This window comes from Corythoichthys intestinalis, chromosome 5 (assembly GCF_030265065.1).
Source record: "Corythoichthys intestinalis isolate RoL2023-P3 chromosome 5, ASM3026506v1, whole genome shotgun sequence".
NCBI classification, from domain to species: Eukaryota; Metazoa; Chordata; class Actinopteri; order Syngnathiformes; family Syngnathidae; genus Corythoichthys; species Corythoichthys intestinalis.
The window spans coordinates 8,498,433-8,513,386 of NC_080399.1; the positions used below are offsets into that span (position 1 = coordinate 8,498,433).

General features: G+C 37.3%; 1 protein-coding gene across 1 annotated transcript; it reads left to right on the top strand.

The window, feature by feature from the left end:
- The first annotated feature begins 938 nt into the window (after positions 1-938).
- On the top strand, positions 939-12,124 carry snx22 (sorting nexin 22). The gene is made up of 7 exons (XM_057837123.1): positions 939-1,214; positions 4,855-4,938; positions 5,022-5,126; positions 7,830-7,921; positions 11,124-11,156; positions 11,397-11,464; positions 11,659-12,124. Exons 1-7 carry the CDS (start codon positions 1,152-1,154, stop codon positions 11,763-11,765), a joined length of 552 nt encoding a protein of 183 aa, XP_057693106.1. The 5' UTR covers positions 939-1,151; the 3' UTR covers positions 11,766-12,124.
- Positions 12,125-14,954: the final 2,830 nt, after the last annotated feature.

Consider the following 14,954-nt stretch of genomic DNA (forward strand, 5'->3'; position numbering starts at 1 on the left):
TGGCAGCCAAAGAGTGACCTATAAAGGGTTAACTCAGACATGTCCATAATGCGGCCCGGGGGCCAAATGCAGCCCGTGGTCAAAGTTCATCCGGCCCCCAGCCTGTGTCATAAAATCAATAATGTCTGGCCTGCACACAGACCTAATAAATTGGTCAGCAGTAAATGGTAAATGGTGTTATACTTATATAGCGCTTTTCCACCTTTCAAGGAGCTCAAAGCGCTTTACACTATCTCGCCATCTACCTACTGGTACTGCTACCAGCACATGAAGTAACACACACACACTAAATGCTGCTCCTCATTTACCCACTAAAAGGCAGCAGCACTCTAAGCAACATTACCCCGCGTGACCCTTTACTCCCAATTTTCTAAAATGGCGACAATCAACAACAAAAAAAAGAAAGTTGACTGCGACGGCCGACGCTTCAAGGATAGGTGGAAATTGGACTATTTCTTCGCTAAAATATGCAAAAGCTGTGTCTGCCTCATTTGCAAAGAGACAGTCGCTGTTTTTAAAGAGTTCGATGTGAGGCGATATTACTAAACAAGACAAGCTGACATGTACGACAAGATTACAGAGAAGATACGTAGCGAGAAATTGAAGCAACTTAAAGCTAGTTTAATTTTACAGCAGCAGTATTTCGCAAGAGCCCAAGAGATGAAAGAGAACGCCACAAAGGCTAGTTGTAAGATTTTGTGGAAATAATTAATTAGAAAAAAAATAATAAAGCAAATGTGACACACAGAATGGCTTGCTAAAATTTGCATAAATATTGTTCTACGTAAAGGATGTCAGCCAAGGTCGGCCCCCCACATTTTTACCACACCGATTCTGGCCCCCTTTGCAAAAAGTTTGGACTCCCCTGGGTTAACTTCTTCAGCATTTGTGGGTTGTGTTCGACTACACCTTCTGTAAAAATCCCGGATGTTCCACCATGCCCAATTAGCGTGGAGGTGGAGCTCCTCCGAACGACCGAGCCGCCAGACGTGTTCACGCCCAATTTGAGCTCTCACTACCCGGACGCGTCCACAGTCACAGCGGCTTCTCCAAACTGACTCTCCGAAACCATTTGGACTGAAAAAGAAAAAGTTCTGCCATGAAATAAATAACACTGAGTCGCTCCAAATGATTCGGGTGGGACAAGGAGAATGATACAAGTCACCATACCATCTGCTGAAAAGGAAGAGGACGAGGTGGGGAAGTCCAAAAAGGTGAGTTATTTAAAACCCTGTTATCAATTTGACTTGTCTTTGTGTAGTTTGTCCACAATTTTTCCTTCATTTTGTGTGCTTGACTCTGTAAAGACGGAAACGAAGGGCGAGTGAGCACCTGGAAAGGCGGGACGAGCAGGTTGATGTGTTCAATGAAACTCCGGCAAAACATGATTGTTTCTCAATGTATCATAATTTTGTATTTAAAATAAATTTACCCACGTTTGAAAGATACAATTGAGACTCAAAACGGTCACGTTTTCATTGATACATGCTTTAAAAAAAAAAAAAAAAAGTGCATGACAGAGCAGTAAAATAAATTTTATAGAAAACAACACGAGAATGTAAAGAATTGACTGGAATCCTCGCCTCAGAAAGCATCACAAAAATATATCGTTAGCCACATAGCATAATTGCCTAAGTACTTTTGGGGGGGTTATGTCTGCTTAAAGAGCATATGACACGAGAAAAAAAGTCTTAAATGGCATTATTATGTGAATTAGAATAATATTTTGAGACGATTCGACTATATACAACAATTTAGCAAAGCACAGATGACGAGAAATTAGTCTTTTAATCTGCCGGTTAGCCACGCCTACCATTATAGGGCTTTAGCGTCCCCAACAGGTGGATGACGTCAGCGGTAGACTGGGCTCATCGGTTTTACTATTCAGCCCATTGAGGGGGAATTATTCACAACGAGGAAAACGCGACGAAGAGAGCGGCAAAATGTCATTGTTTCTGTGTCTTTACTTCAATATTTATACAGGATATTCTTTTTATCCAAGTATTTTCCCCGATAGCTATATAAATGGCTTGAGAAGGACCAGTCAGCCCATCGAGGGGGAACTATTCACAACGAGGAAAACGCGACGAAGAGAGCGGCAAAATGTCATTGTTTCTGTCTCTTTACTTCAATATTTTTACAGGATATTCTTTTTATCCAAGTATTTTCCCCAATAGCTATATAAATGGCTTGAGAAGGACCAGTCAGCCCGTCGAGGGGGAACTATTCACAACGAGGAAAACGCGACGAAGAGAGCTGCAAAATGTCATTGTTTCTATCTCTTTACTTCAATATTATTCAATACAGGATATTCTTTTTATCCAAGTATTTTCCCCAATTGCTTAATAAATGGCATGGTCATGACAGACAACAGTCTTGTGCTGAATGGTATATGAAATAATAAAAATGCATTTATTCAGGACGACATGGCAAAATTACTCCATAATGGTCAAAACTGTCGACTTCACCTTTACTGTTGCACCTCCCGAACGATATTTTATGACACCTAAATCGGACATATGTCCCTTCCCTGGCTTCGGAGAATGTAAACAAACCAGAAGGTGTGACAGCTAGCCGAAATGCTAACCCGAACCGAGTGATGTTTCAAAGTCTTCGAAGCGGAAAATCACACATAACTATCCTGGATTATTTGACATGACGACCCGGTTGTCTTTGCGGATCGGCAAACCGCCCGGCGGAGAGCAATTTACAGTTCGTTTCCCGGAGGAGGGTGGCTGGAGTTGTTGTGCAGCTAACGTGCTGCTGCTAATGAGCATTGGGAGAGCTTTTTACATGCCTATCAATGATCAAACGTAAGTAGTCCTTCATTTAAAGGAAGTTTGTAGTCTTTACTTTGTAATCGCTGTATTCGTATTTGACATAATACAAAACAAGATGTTTACTCACTTCCTCGTAAGTCCACTGGTCCCACAGTAAATATCCACGGTGAATGGGAACCTTTTGAAACTCCAAAAAGGCGCATACGCCTCTCCCTCAAACAGAATGATTTTTCTGCAGCCGTTTGGCTGGCGTGATGCGAAAAATAAACGTATTAATCCGCAAAATCAGCTGAATCCTTCGTCCTCATACACAACAGTACACTGTAGCGTGAAGAGGACGTCTTCTACCGTACACGTCACAGCGCCCTCCTCCTCAACGCAAGCCGAAAGAAGCCGGAAGTCACTCATTTTCATGGCACGGGATTAAAAAAACTAAATAAAAATAGCGATCGCTTCCACACACATCCAAGCGGCCCATATCATTCAGGGGCATAAAATACCGCGTGTATTATGAAATAAACATGCTTTTTCGTGTCACAGGCGCTTTAATTTTATGTTCCTTTTAAATTCTGCATAATAACAACAGTTGTTAGAAAACAAAACATTATCAATGAATAATAAAAAAAAAAAAAAGTCTGATTTGTTTTGCAGACAAATGTTTTTTTTTCTTGTTTTCCAAAACCAGTGAGTGAAATATGAATAGCAATTATGCTAATAAGCTAACATATATCAGTGGTTCTTAACCATGCTAAAGGTACTGAACCCCATGAGTTTCACATCTGCATTCACGGAACCCTTTGGAATTAAGTAATTGAAAACATATATATAAAACTAATATATCTAAGATAACATCTAAGCGAATTTTAGTTCAAATTTCTTCTCATTTTGACAGCATGTTTTTAAACAGGTCAAAATTTGAGTCAACGCAGCCCATTACTCTGTTATAATTCCTCATTCCAAGTGCGAATTAACCTTCAACTGAGGAAACCAGTTTTTCCTCCCATCAGATTGAGGACTAGCAGTTGAAATGGAATATTGCCTGTAAACTGGGGGCCAAACCTGTCAAAAACCTGGTCTTAAAATGCCACCTTTCTTGGATTTAGTCAGCGTATGAAAATAGGGCCTTGCAGGTCTTACTAATGATAATATTAATATTACATTTAATTTCTAGAGCGTTTTACCTTTGACGAACCCCTTAGATGTACTCACTGAACCCTTGGGGTTCGACTGAACCCAGGTTAAGAACCACTGGTGGGGATATTGTATGTATATATATATATATATATATATATATATATATATATATTAGTTACAGGAGTTGGACAAAATAATGGAAACACCTTAAAAAAAAAATCAACAAAATCTAATTTAATAAGGTGTAGGTCCGCCTTTTGAGGCAATTTCAGCCTTAATTCTCCAAAGTATTGATCCATACAACTTGTGAATCATTTCCAAAGGTACTTTAAGCCATTGTTCAATTACAACACCCTCTAATTCTTCTAGAGGCGATGGCGGTGGAAATCGACGTCTTAATGAAATCTCTAAAACTGACCATAAATGCTCAATACTGTTGAGATCTGGGGATTGTGCCGGCCATACGAAATGCTCAACTTCATTAGATTGTTCCTCATGCCGTTCTTTAACAATGATGTTCAATGATTATGATGCCAAAATGATAGGTGTTTCCATTATTTTGTCGAACCCCTGTACACGCATGGCCACGAATCAAATAAAAATCTTAAATCAAGGTAGGAAATCTGTATGATGAAAATTTAAAAGTCCACAATGTCAACTGGTGGACACCTGTTGTCAAACTGAGCAACCAACTAATTTTTGTTTACTATTTAGTAACATTATTGCTAATTGCCATTGATAGTGATAGACATCAAATCAATTTCAACTCAGATGATTGGCAATGAGTGATCATGTATCATTGCCATTGATGGCACTAGACGTCAGTCAAAATAGATTGGACGTCTAGTGCCCTTAACGACAGCCAATGAGATAATGAAAAAACGAGCTCTACAGTCTTACAAGTAAATTTTTTTTGTGTGCTTCACACCTTTTTGTGCAGCTCTTTCGAGTTGAAGTGCTGTTCAACGAGAGGAAACATTTTGTGCTGAGGAGGAGCAGCGAATTCCAAACTCTACACAGAAAAGTGAGTTCATGTGACCGTCCGTCTCTCTTCATTTAGCCTTTATCACGCTGTTATTTAAGAAAAAAATTGGATCCTGACTTCAGCTCCGGAAGATCATCCAGACACCCGATTTTCCGAGTAAAAGGAATCAACATCTGAGGACTAAACCTCTCGAGCAGAGGCGGCAGGAATTGGAGGATTACATCCAGGTAAAAAATTGTTATTGCTGCTATGACATTTTAACAATATTTAATTTTTTTTTTTTTTTTTTAAATCAACTATACACACGTTTAGTGTGGAACGTGTCGATGGCGACCCCAAGTGGATAACAATAATACCTACTGTTGGCTAATTACAGAGGTACCTCAAGATACGAAAGCTTCGGTGCACGAAAAATTAATTGTATTAAAAGTTTTTCAAAGCTTTTTTAGCTTCATATTGAGAAAGATTATTCAGCATAGTACATTTCCTTGTACTACCAAGGGCAAAAATTATGGAATCACTCTTGGTGTATGTTCATTCATTCATTCATTCATTTTCCATGCCGCTTTTTCCTCACGAGGGTCGCGGAGGTGCTGGAGCCTATCCCAGCTAACTCGGGGCAGTAGGCAGGGGACACCCTGAACTGGTTGCCAGCCAATTGCAGGGCACAAGGAGACATACAACCATTCACGCGCACACTCATACCTACGGACAATTTAGAGTGTTCAATCAGCCTACCATGCATGTTTTTGGGATGTGGGAGGAAACCGGAGTTCCCGGAGGAAACCCACGCAGGCACGGCAACATGCAAACTCCACACAGGAAGGCCGAAGCCCGGGATTGAACCCTTGATCTTAGAACTGTGAGGCAGACGTGCTAACCACTCAGCCACCGTGCCGCCTCTTGGTGTATGTATGTTGTTTAATTTTTAAAAAAATTTAATTTAAAAAAAAAAAAAATTTTTTTTTTAAACAAAATTAAACAACATCTTGGTGTATGTATGTTGTTTAATTTTGTTTAAAAAACAAAAACAAAAAAACAAAAACAGATCTAGTCATTTTAAATTGTCACTTTCTGGCTTTAAGAAACGCTAAAATCGAGAAAAAAAGATGTGGTTGTTTTTTTTTTCAATCTCAATGTCAAACTAATTGCACATAGATAAAACAAGTGCATGCATGTAGAAAATATTATATTAGCTAGTGAAATACCCCCCCCTCCCAAAAAAAAACGTTTAAAGCCAAACACTTTGGGAAAGCTGTTATTTCTAAATAAAAATGAATGACAAATTAGCCTTCCAGCACTTGTTGCATTTTGTTCATATCATAGCGCAAGCACATTAATTTCATTCTCTTAAACACATTGCCAGGTTATTCTCAACAATGTTGACCTATTGAGGTTCAAGACTTAATGGCGCCATACAAAAAAATTAACCAACATGAAGCTTTGACCCAATTGGCTGCAAAGCAAAATATGTAAATAATATTGTAAAATGTAACAGTCAAAGTTCGTGCTCTGTAATATTAAATTCTTCAGTTACTGTTCAAGTTGTTTCAATACTTGCTAGTTATGCTATTTAGTTTGTTGTGATGTCATTGAAATTTAATGACGTGCTATTACCGTATTGGCCCGAATATAGGACGGTGTTTTTTTGCATTGAAATAAGACTGAAAAAGTGGGGGTCGTCTTATAGTCGCAGTCTAGACGTTATACACATTCACGACGCTAGATGGCGCCAGATATCAACTAAGCGAATGCAGAACTTTCTGTCATGGCAGATCTCAGCGACTCTCAAGTTTAACCAGTTTCATTATTTTTTTATTGCAATGTTTTTCCTTATTCAGATTTGTTTCAAGACTATAGTTACACTTAGACTTCACTTTGATGGTTAATGCAGTTATTGCAATGTTGTTGTTTTATCACAATAGATTGGTTTATTTACATTTCAAAAACCAGAAGCCATTCATTTACAAATGTGATTGCACTTTAGTTTACATATTTAAATGTTCAGATGTTAAGATTTGAATGAGGCAAAATAACATGCTTTTTCATCTCAAATATATTGTTATAATCATTTGTTTCAGATGTGCTGTAATTATTTTCTGTATAAAAATTAATTTGGTGTTCAAAAAGTCTTTTTTCGAACTTGAGCCTTGAAAAAGAGGGGGTCGTCTTATAATCAGGGCCGTCTTATAATCGGGCCAATATGGTATTTCTGACTGTTATGAGGAGAACATAATGTTTAGCGACATCTAGAGGTCATTTTCAGAATAGCTATGGTTTTACGGTGTGACTAGAAAGTGCATAAGGACTGCAGGCTTGCAAATTTACCTTCTGCCCCACATATCACGATAAAGGCAATTATGAAATTCATTATATCCTACAACACTACCCCATCGGTAATCCCATTGCACGCTGGGTAATGGAGTTCTAACTCCTAACACCACAACTGCGTTTGACTATAAATGTAAACAAACGAAATATACACACGACAATTTGCACACAATGTTCATAGCTATTAAACAAAAGAATGAAATAGCAAGCATTGGCTGCTGAAGATAGCTTTTAGCGCTCCGTGTTTGCTATGAGCTCGAATAGTCATGTGATAACGTCTGGAGAATTACCCTAACAAACTAGTGACACTTAAACATCACTAGGGGGACGACCAAGCATTACGGATTAAGACAGGCAATCAGAGGACAGGACAGCAAATTTAACATGGCGCTTCAGTAGAGCTTGGATCAAATTATGCGATTTACGTGTAAAATATGATTTTTAAAAAATTATAATACCAAAGCCGCTCCGGAACGAATTGATTTCATATCTGGAGGTACCACTGTACTAAGTTTATCAGATCGTCAGTTTTAAAAATATTGCCTAGCTTTTAGCCCTAGTATGTACAGTATTGAGACGATATTTTGCGTCCTATCCAGGAGATTATCTATCAGTGCGAAGATGTACCACAGGAGCTGCTGGACTTCCTCCACGTCAAGCACTATCACATGGCAAAGATCGGCAGCATGGAGTAAGAATGTTTAATACACCAGTACGCTACAGCACTCGCTCCATTTTCATCACTGAAATATCTAGTCGTTGACCATTTGACGCTGTCCTTGTTCGCATTTGTCAAGTAGATGTCATTAATTTCAATTTATGGACAAATTAATAATTTTAAAAATAGGACAAATATCTTGAGAAAAAGTAAGGTCATGAAACATGTAAATTGGTGAAAGTAGTCAATATTTTTGTTATTGATCTTGGACCGTGTGCTTAATATCTAAGTATTTTGATATGCAAAATATTTTTTATAGACAGGCAATGCCAAGAAAATGAACTGATTGTTATTGTTATGTCTGAACATGGAAAGGTCATAAAATACAGTGCTATGAAAAAGTATCTGATCCTTTTGGAATTTGTCAAATTTCTGCATAAAATCACCATCTAATGTGATCTGATCTTTGTCAAAATGACACAGATGGAAAAAAAAGTCTGCTCTAACTAAAACCACCCAAACATTTATAAGTTTTCATATATTAATGAGGATAGCATAAAAAAATGACAGAAGGGGGAACAAATAAGTAAGTGAACCCTCTGCCAAAGGAGACTTAAAGGGCAACTGAAAGTAATATTTACCAAATAAACAAAACACCAAGTCAGGTGTGTGTCCAATCACTGATGGGTGGTTTAAAGCTGCCCTGCCAACTATAAAACACACACCTGGTAAGAATTGTCTTGATGAGAAGCATTGTCTGATGTTCATCCATGGCTCGGCCATAAGAGCTGTCTGAAAACCTGCGAGCAAGGATTGTTGATTTGTATAAAGCTGGGAAAGGATACAAAACCATCTGTAAAAGTCTGGATGTTCATCAATCGACAGTCAGAGCAGTTGTCTACAAATGGAGAGAGTTTGGCACTGTTGCTTCTCTCCCAAGGAGTGGCTGTCCACCAAAGATGACGCCAAGAGTACAGCGCAGAATACACAGAGAGGTAAAAAAAAGAACCCTATAGTGTCTGTGGAAGACTTACAGAAATCACTGGCACGGTTCGATATCTCTGCACACATAAACTATACGTAAAACAATGGCGAAGAAAGGTGTTCATCAGAGGACTCCACGGAGGATGGAAGGAAAGGGAGGAAGGACTGCTGTCTAAAAAATAAAAAATAAAAAAAAACATTGTTGCTCATTTAATGTTTGCAAAAAGGCACTTGGACACTCCACAGAAGTTTTGGCAAAATATTTTGCGGACTGATGAAACCAAAGTTCAATTGTTTGGGAGTAACACACAACGTCATGTGTGAAGGAAAAATGGAACAGCTCGCCAACATCAACACCTCATCCCAACTGTGAAGCATGGTGGAGGGAGCATCATGATTTGGGGCTGTTTTGCTACCTCAGGGCCTGGACAACTTGCAATCATTAATGGAAGAATGAATTCAAAAGTTTATCGACGTTTTGCAGGAAAACCTGAGGCCGTCTGTCAGACAGCTGAAGCTAAAAAGAAGATGGATGCTGCAACAAGACAATGATCCAAAACACAGAAGTAAATCCAGAATGGTTTCAGAAGAACAAAATTCACGTTCTGGAGTGGCCAAGTCAAAGTCCAGACTTGAACCCCATTGAGATGCTGTGGCAGGACTTAAAGATAGTGATTCATGCCAGACATCCCAGGAACCTGACTGAACTACAGCAGTTTTGTACAGAAGAATGGGCCAAGATTAGTCCTGATCGATGTGCCAGACTGATCTGCAGCTACTGGAAGGGTCTGTTTGAAGTTATTGCTTCCAAAGGGGCGGCCAGAAAATATTAAAATGTGATGGTTCACTTACTTATTTTTCCCCTTCTGTCATTGTTTGCATAATATCCTCATTAAAATATGAAAACACATAAATGTTTGGGTGGTTTGAGTTAAAGCAGACATGTTTTTTTCATCTGTGTGATTTTGACAAAGATTAGCTCACATTTGATAGTGATTTTATGCAAAAATGTGAGAAATTCCAAAACGTTCAGATACTTTTTCATACCACTGTAGTTAATGTGGTCTCTTGAAATTGTTATTCAAGGTCTTGAATTGTACGGTTAGATCAAGAAATGTGTAATTAAACTAGTGCTGCAACAATTAATCGATTAACTTGAGTATTTGGTTAGAAAAAAACGATTCGAATTAAATTTTGCTGCTTCGAGTACTCGTTTAATTAAAGTGGCATTGTAAAGGTTTATTTTGAAAATGTTTGAATTTAGTGATTTCTATGGATACACTGCCCTCTAGTCTGCCTCATTTCACATAGCTGAATCCAGCTGCTCCATGTTAAGACAAACATAAGCCAAGTTTTTGTTTGAGCTAATGTTTTTTTCAATGCATTCGTAGTTTCATTTATAGGTTTATTTAGCAGTTTTTTTTGCTGGAATATGCGTCTGAACAATTGTTAAGAGCATTGTTTTAAAAAAAAAGTTACAGTTTTATAGCATTTAAGCTAGTGGACTTTTGCTATGTAAATTAGCCATTGTTCTTTTGTTGTATATACAGTAGATCCTTTTTTTATTTTTATTTTTATACCATTCGAGGCTCAGCTGAGGTATTTCAATTTTTCATGTTCCCTATTCGATTACTCAATTATTCGAAGTAACCAGTTAATCGATTAATTGTCTACTAAAATAATCGATAGTTGCAGCCCTACTTACAATTTAGACTAATTTAAAACTTGATTAACTTGAACTTAAAAATAGCTTGAAAATGGAAATTCAGTTGACACGCATGGGAAAAACGAACTTTTTAGTGATGTGTGTTATCGGGCATGATGACATTTTTTGGTAGGAAATAAGATTTCTTTTTATAAGATCTAGAAGCTTTTTGAGTGACCGCCGTGAATTTGTTTTGTTTTTCTTTTTTCGAGTCACATCTGAGATGCAATTGTTAGCTGTTTTCAAAAATGTACATTGAAAATAAAAGCATTGTCTGAAAATGGTTCAATATTAGGTGAAATTTCTTGTTTTATCTTGTATATTTATAATTGGTCTTTACATAAAAAAATAAATGTTCTATCCGATTAATCGATAGAATTTTCAATCGAATACTTGATTACTAAAATATTCGATAGCTGCAGCCCTAAATTAAACTCAAGTTTTATTTAACAACTCCATTGTTCTGAATGAATAGTGTCACGGTTGATGGCTTTCTTTTTCCATAATCCTTATTTATTTGGTGATCAATGGTTCACTTTATTTCAGATCACTTGATGACCTGGACAATCAGGATTACAGGTAAATAAATGGAAGTTAAGTTTTCCCTCAATGAATGCTTTCAAGTCTTATAAGAATGCAGAATACAGTGATTAAAAAAAGTCTACACACCCAGATTTAAAATGTCTGTTTTCCAATTACCTATCACAATCTTGGCACAAAAGCAGGGGTGTGTAGATTTATTTATCCGCTGTATTTATTTTAAAATTAATTTAAAATTGAAATAGCTTCCAAAAATCAACTGAAAATTGTTATCTTCAGTTTTCAGTTGCCACATCAGCGAGTGATGGGATTCTCCCGGGACCCTTATGTGTCTGACTGCACATCAGGTCTGGACTTTATCATAGTCTGTTTTGGAATATCTTTTATTTTGCGGTGTTTTTTCCATTGTACAAATGTGCCGTGATTCAGAAAAGGTTGAACAACACTGTTTTACAGCACTGGGGTAGTGAAATGCTCGAGTGCTTTCTCATCCATGCAGCAGTTCTTTAGCGCCACCTGTCTCTTCACTCTTGTGTCTCAGGGCTACCTGATGTTGTCCTTGGTGGAGTCCTCCAAGGTTTCTACCGACGGGACGTCCGCGTCAGCTTCACGGCCCCCGAAAAGTCGAACACAAAATCCCTCGAATGAGTGGAATGAAACTTCAGAATGATTTTAAGTGAGGTTTAAATGGTTTTATACCATAAGTGTCCTTTTTCAAATTTCTCACAACCTTATACCAAAAGGCCAAATGCATCCTTCATTGGATTAGTGTTTCAGTATTTTTAATGTAGCATAGTTCAGTGTGGGTATATGAGTGCAAATAGTGTAAATATAATGCGAGTGGTTTCTTATATTTGCTTTCACTGTGGCTATTTTCGGTTTTTGTGGTCACATGGTCACTTGTTCTTAAACATCACTTGTCAAGTGATTATAATAAAGAAATGCATTGTCTTTTAACTTCTTTTGAAGTCTTCAACGATCTCCTTCAGTGCTGTTGATGATAATAGACGTCCAATCAGGTGGTCCTTAAAAACTTATTTAAAACTCTTTAAATGGGATGGATGTCTAGGATAGTTGACAGCCAATAAATAGGAGTTATTTATACTACTGTATGTGTTGTCTTGCACTTAAACCCCTTGATTTGACTTTTTAAAAAAAACTATTTTAATTTAGTTAAATATCATTTTTAAGTTCTGTAATTTTCGGACTATAAACCGCTACTTTTTACCCTCATTTTGAATCCTGCAGTTTATAGTCCACTGTGTTTCATATGTGGATTTTCATTGGGTATGATCTTTTAGTGTAAATATCCCATAATACAATGTGGACATCCGGTGTTTATAGTCCAGCAAGGCTTATACATGAACAAATTCTGTTTTTGTGTCAAATTTGCTGAGTGGCGGCTTAAAGTCAGCTGCGCCTTAGTCTGAAAATTACGGTATATATTTTCCCATATTTTCTATGATAAATTCATATTTTTTCTTTTTTTTATGATTTTTAAAAATATTTTCTCATTTTTAGCTTTAAATTTAGTTTTCTATATTTAGATTTTTTTTTATATTACTACTACTTATATGTATGTACTCATATGTATTCCTCCAATGCTTTATGTATATTCGTTAAATGTAAATTCAGTCATCAAGGAGTTAAACAAGGAATAGTTGTTTTTTGCAGAATGCGGAAGTCAAGTATATGGCAGAAAACACAGACAAGGCTGAAAAAGCAGTTTCTGCTCTTGCACCCTTCTTTAAAATGCTGTAATTCAAGTCAAAAGAACTGTTGTATTTGAAAGAACAATATGTCTTTATGGTGCCATAGCAGTTTCATGGCGCATTAGGCCCCCGAACTATTTTTAATTTGTCTGTTTTACTCTAGAGACCCGTTTACAGACACCGCGCAGCCACTTTTTTTTCAACCCAGCCATAAACAGAAGGTAAGTTAATATATTTTTTATTTGAAATGTCTATCATTTTTAGCTTACAATCAATAATTGATGTCCAATATTTTGTTTAAAAAAAACACCTTTTCAAATTATTGTCCCCAAACTTTTTTCCTGTGAGGGCCACATAACTTTTCCCTTCTCTGATGAGGGGCCGGGGTCAGTTGGTAACAGAAAAAGTGTGACGATTGCAGGAGTGCCTAAATGTAAAAAAAACAAAACAGTTTTTCAGAAAGCCACAATCAAATAACCCTTGCTGGATTCTTCATGGAACAAAAGTAAATAAAATAAAAATAACAATATAATAATAACACTATTAATTAAATAGATAATAACCAAATAACCCTCTCTGAGTTCTTCACAGAAAAAGGCCAGGAAATATATAACACTATTGAGAGGGAACAAAAACAAAAAAGCTCTGGTATTGTTCAGGGGGGCGGACCAAATGTGGGGGCTGGCCGTAGTTTGGGGACCCCTGATTTAGCCTATCACTTAATTAGGTTCACATTTGTGAGAAATGTCGCACTGACCCCCGTTCACCCAATCTGTTTGGTCTTATTAATGTCCCATCCCCAGCAAAAAGTGTGTATGCAGTGATACTGTTATATGGTCCCTTCAATTTTGAGACCAAAACCTACGCCCTTGAGTATACAAAAAACAACAACATTTTTAACAATTTGCACAATAATTCACAAAATATATAGTACTTTCTGTACCAGCTTGCAATAATTCTATTCACCATATACACGTTTGTAAAGCAGCACATGCTGAAAATTACGACATTTTCTCACATTTAGCGCCACACCGTGTTTAAAACGTGGTGTGAAATCTAATTTAGACTGTGGTGACCCTTTATTATATGACATTATTATATGACATAATTCACCCACTGAACTTGTGTGTGGGAGTTGTTGTACGTCACAGTCATGTGACAGACACTTAAGAGCCGTGTGTGTTCCGGCTGAGTTGGCAGAGTTCCTAGCAAGTTACAAGAGACACATGAGCCGCCGAGCACAGCAACAAGACTCCATCCAACATCTTACCGCTACAAGAGTCACTTTTTTTTTTTGTTTTTTTGCACATTTACAACATTATTGAGCAACTTAAACATTCATTTTTAAATAAGTTTTGGACCTGAATGTTGAAATCCGGAACTAAATATTTAATTTAAATCTTTAATTATATCCTATATCCTAAACGCTAAATCTGGAAATGGTTGGAACTAAATATTTAGCTTAATATGCAAATTCACATGACTGGAGACCGGAAGTAACAAGATAAAAGCTGGAGCACACAAAATACTCTTTAAATCGTTTCTACAAAATATGTATTTTACCTATACAGTGGGGCAAATAAGTATTTAGTCAACCACCAATTGTGCAAGTTCTCCTACTTGAAAAGAGTAGAAACATGGGTAACCCTCAACTATGAGAGACAGAATGTGGGGAAAAAAACAGAAATTCACATTGTTTGATTTAAAAAAAAAAAAGAAGAAAAAAAAAGTTTCCAAATTAGAGTGGAAAATAAGTATTTGGTCACCTACAAACAAGCAAGATTTCTGACTGTCGAAGAGGTCTAACTTCTTCTAACGAGGTCTAACTTCTACCGAGGTCTAACGAGGCTCCACTCGTTACCTGTATTAATTGCAACTGTTTTAATTCATTATCGGCATAAAAGACACCTGTCCACAACTCAGTCAGTCACACTTCAAACTCCACAATTGCCAAGACCAAAGAGCTGTCGAAGGACACCAGAGACAAAATTATAGACCTACACCAGGCTGGGAAGACTGAATCTGCAATAGGTTGGTGTAAAGAAATCAACTGTGGGAGCAATTAGTAGAAAATAGAAGACATACAAGACCACTGATAATGTCCCTCGATCTAGGGCTCCATGCA

Excerpts from the sequence above, each read along its gene's own strand:
- snx22 (XM_057837123.1), top strand. The coding sequence starts at position 1,152 with ATGATACAAGTCACCATACCATCTGCTGAAAAGGAAGAGGACGAGGTG. Across the intron at positions 11,157-11,396 it reads CTGGACAATCAGGATTACAG|TTTTCAGTTGCCACATCAGC; the intron begins GTAAATAAATGG and ends TGTTATCTTCAG. Across the intron at positions 11,465-11,658 it reads TGTGTCTGACTGCACATCAG|GGCTACCTGATGTTGTCCTT; the intron begins GTCTGGACTTTA and ends CTTGTGTCTCAG.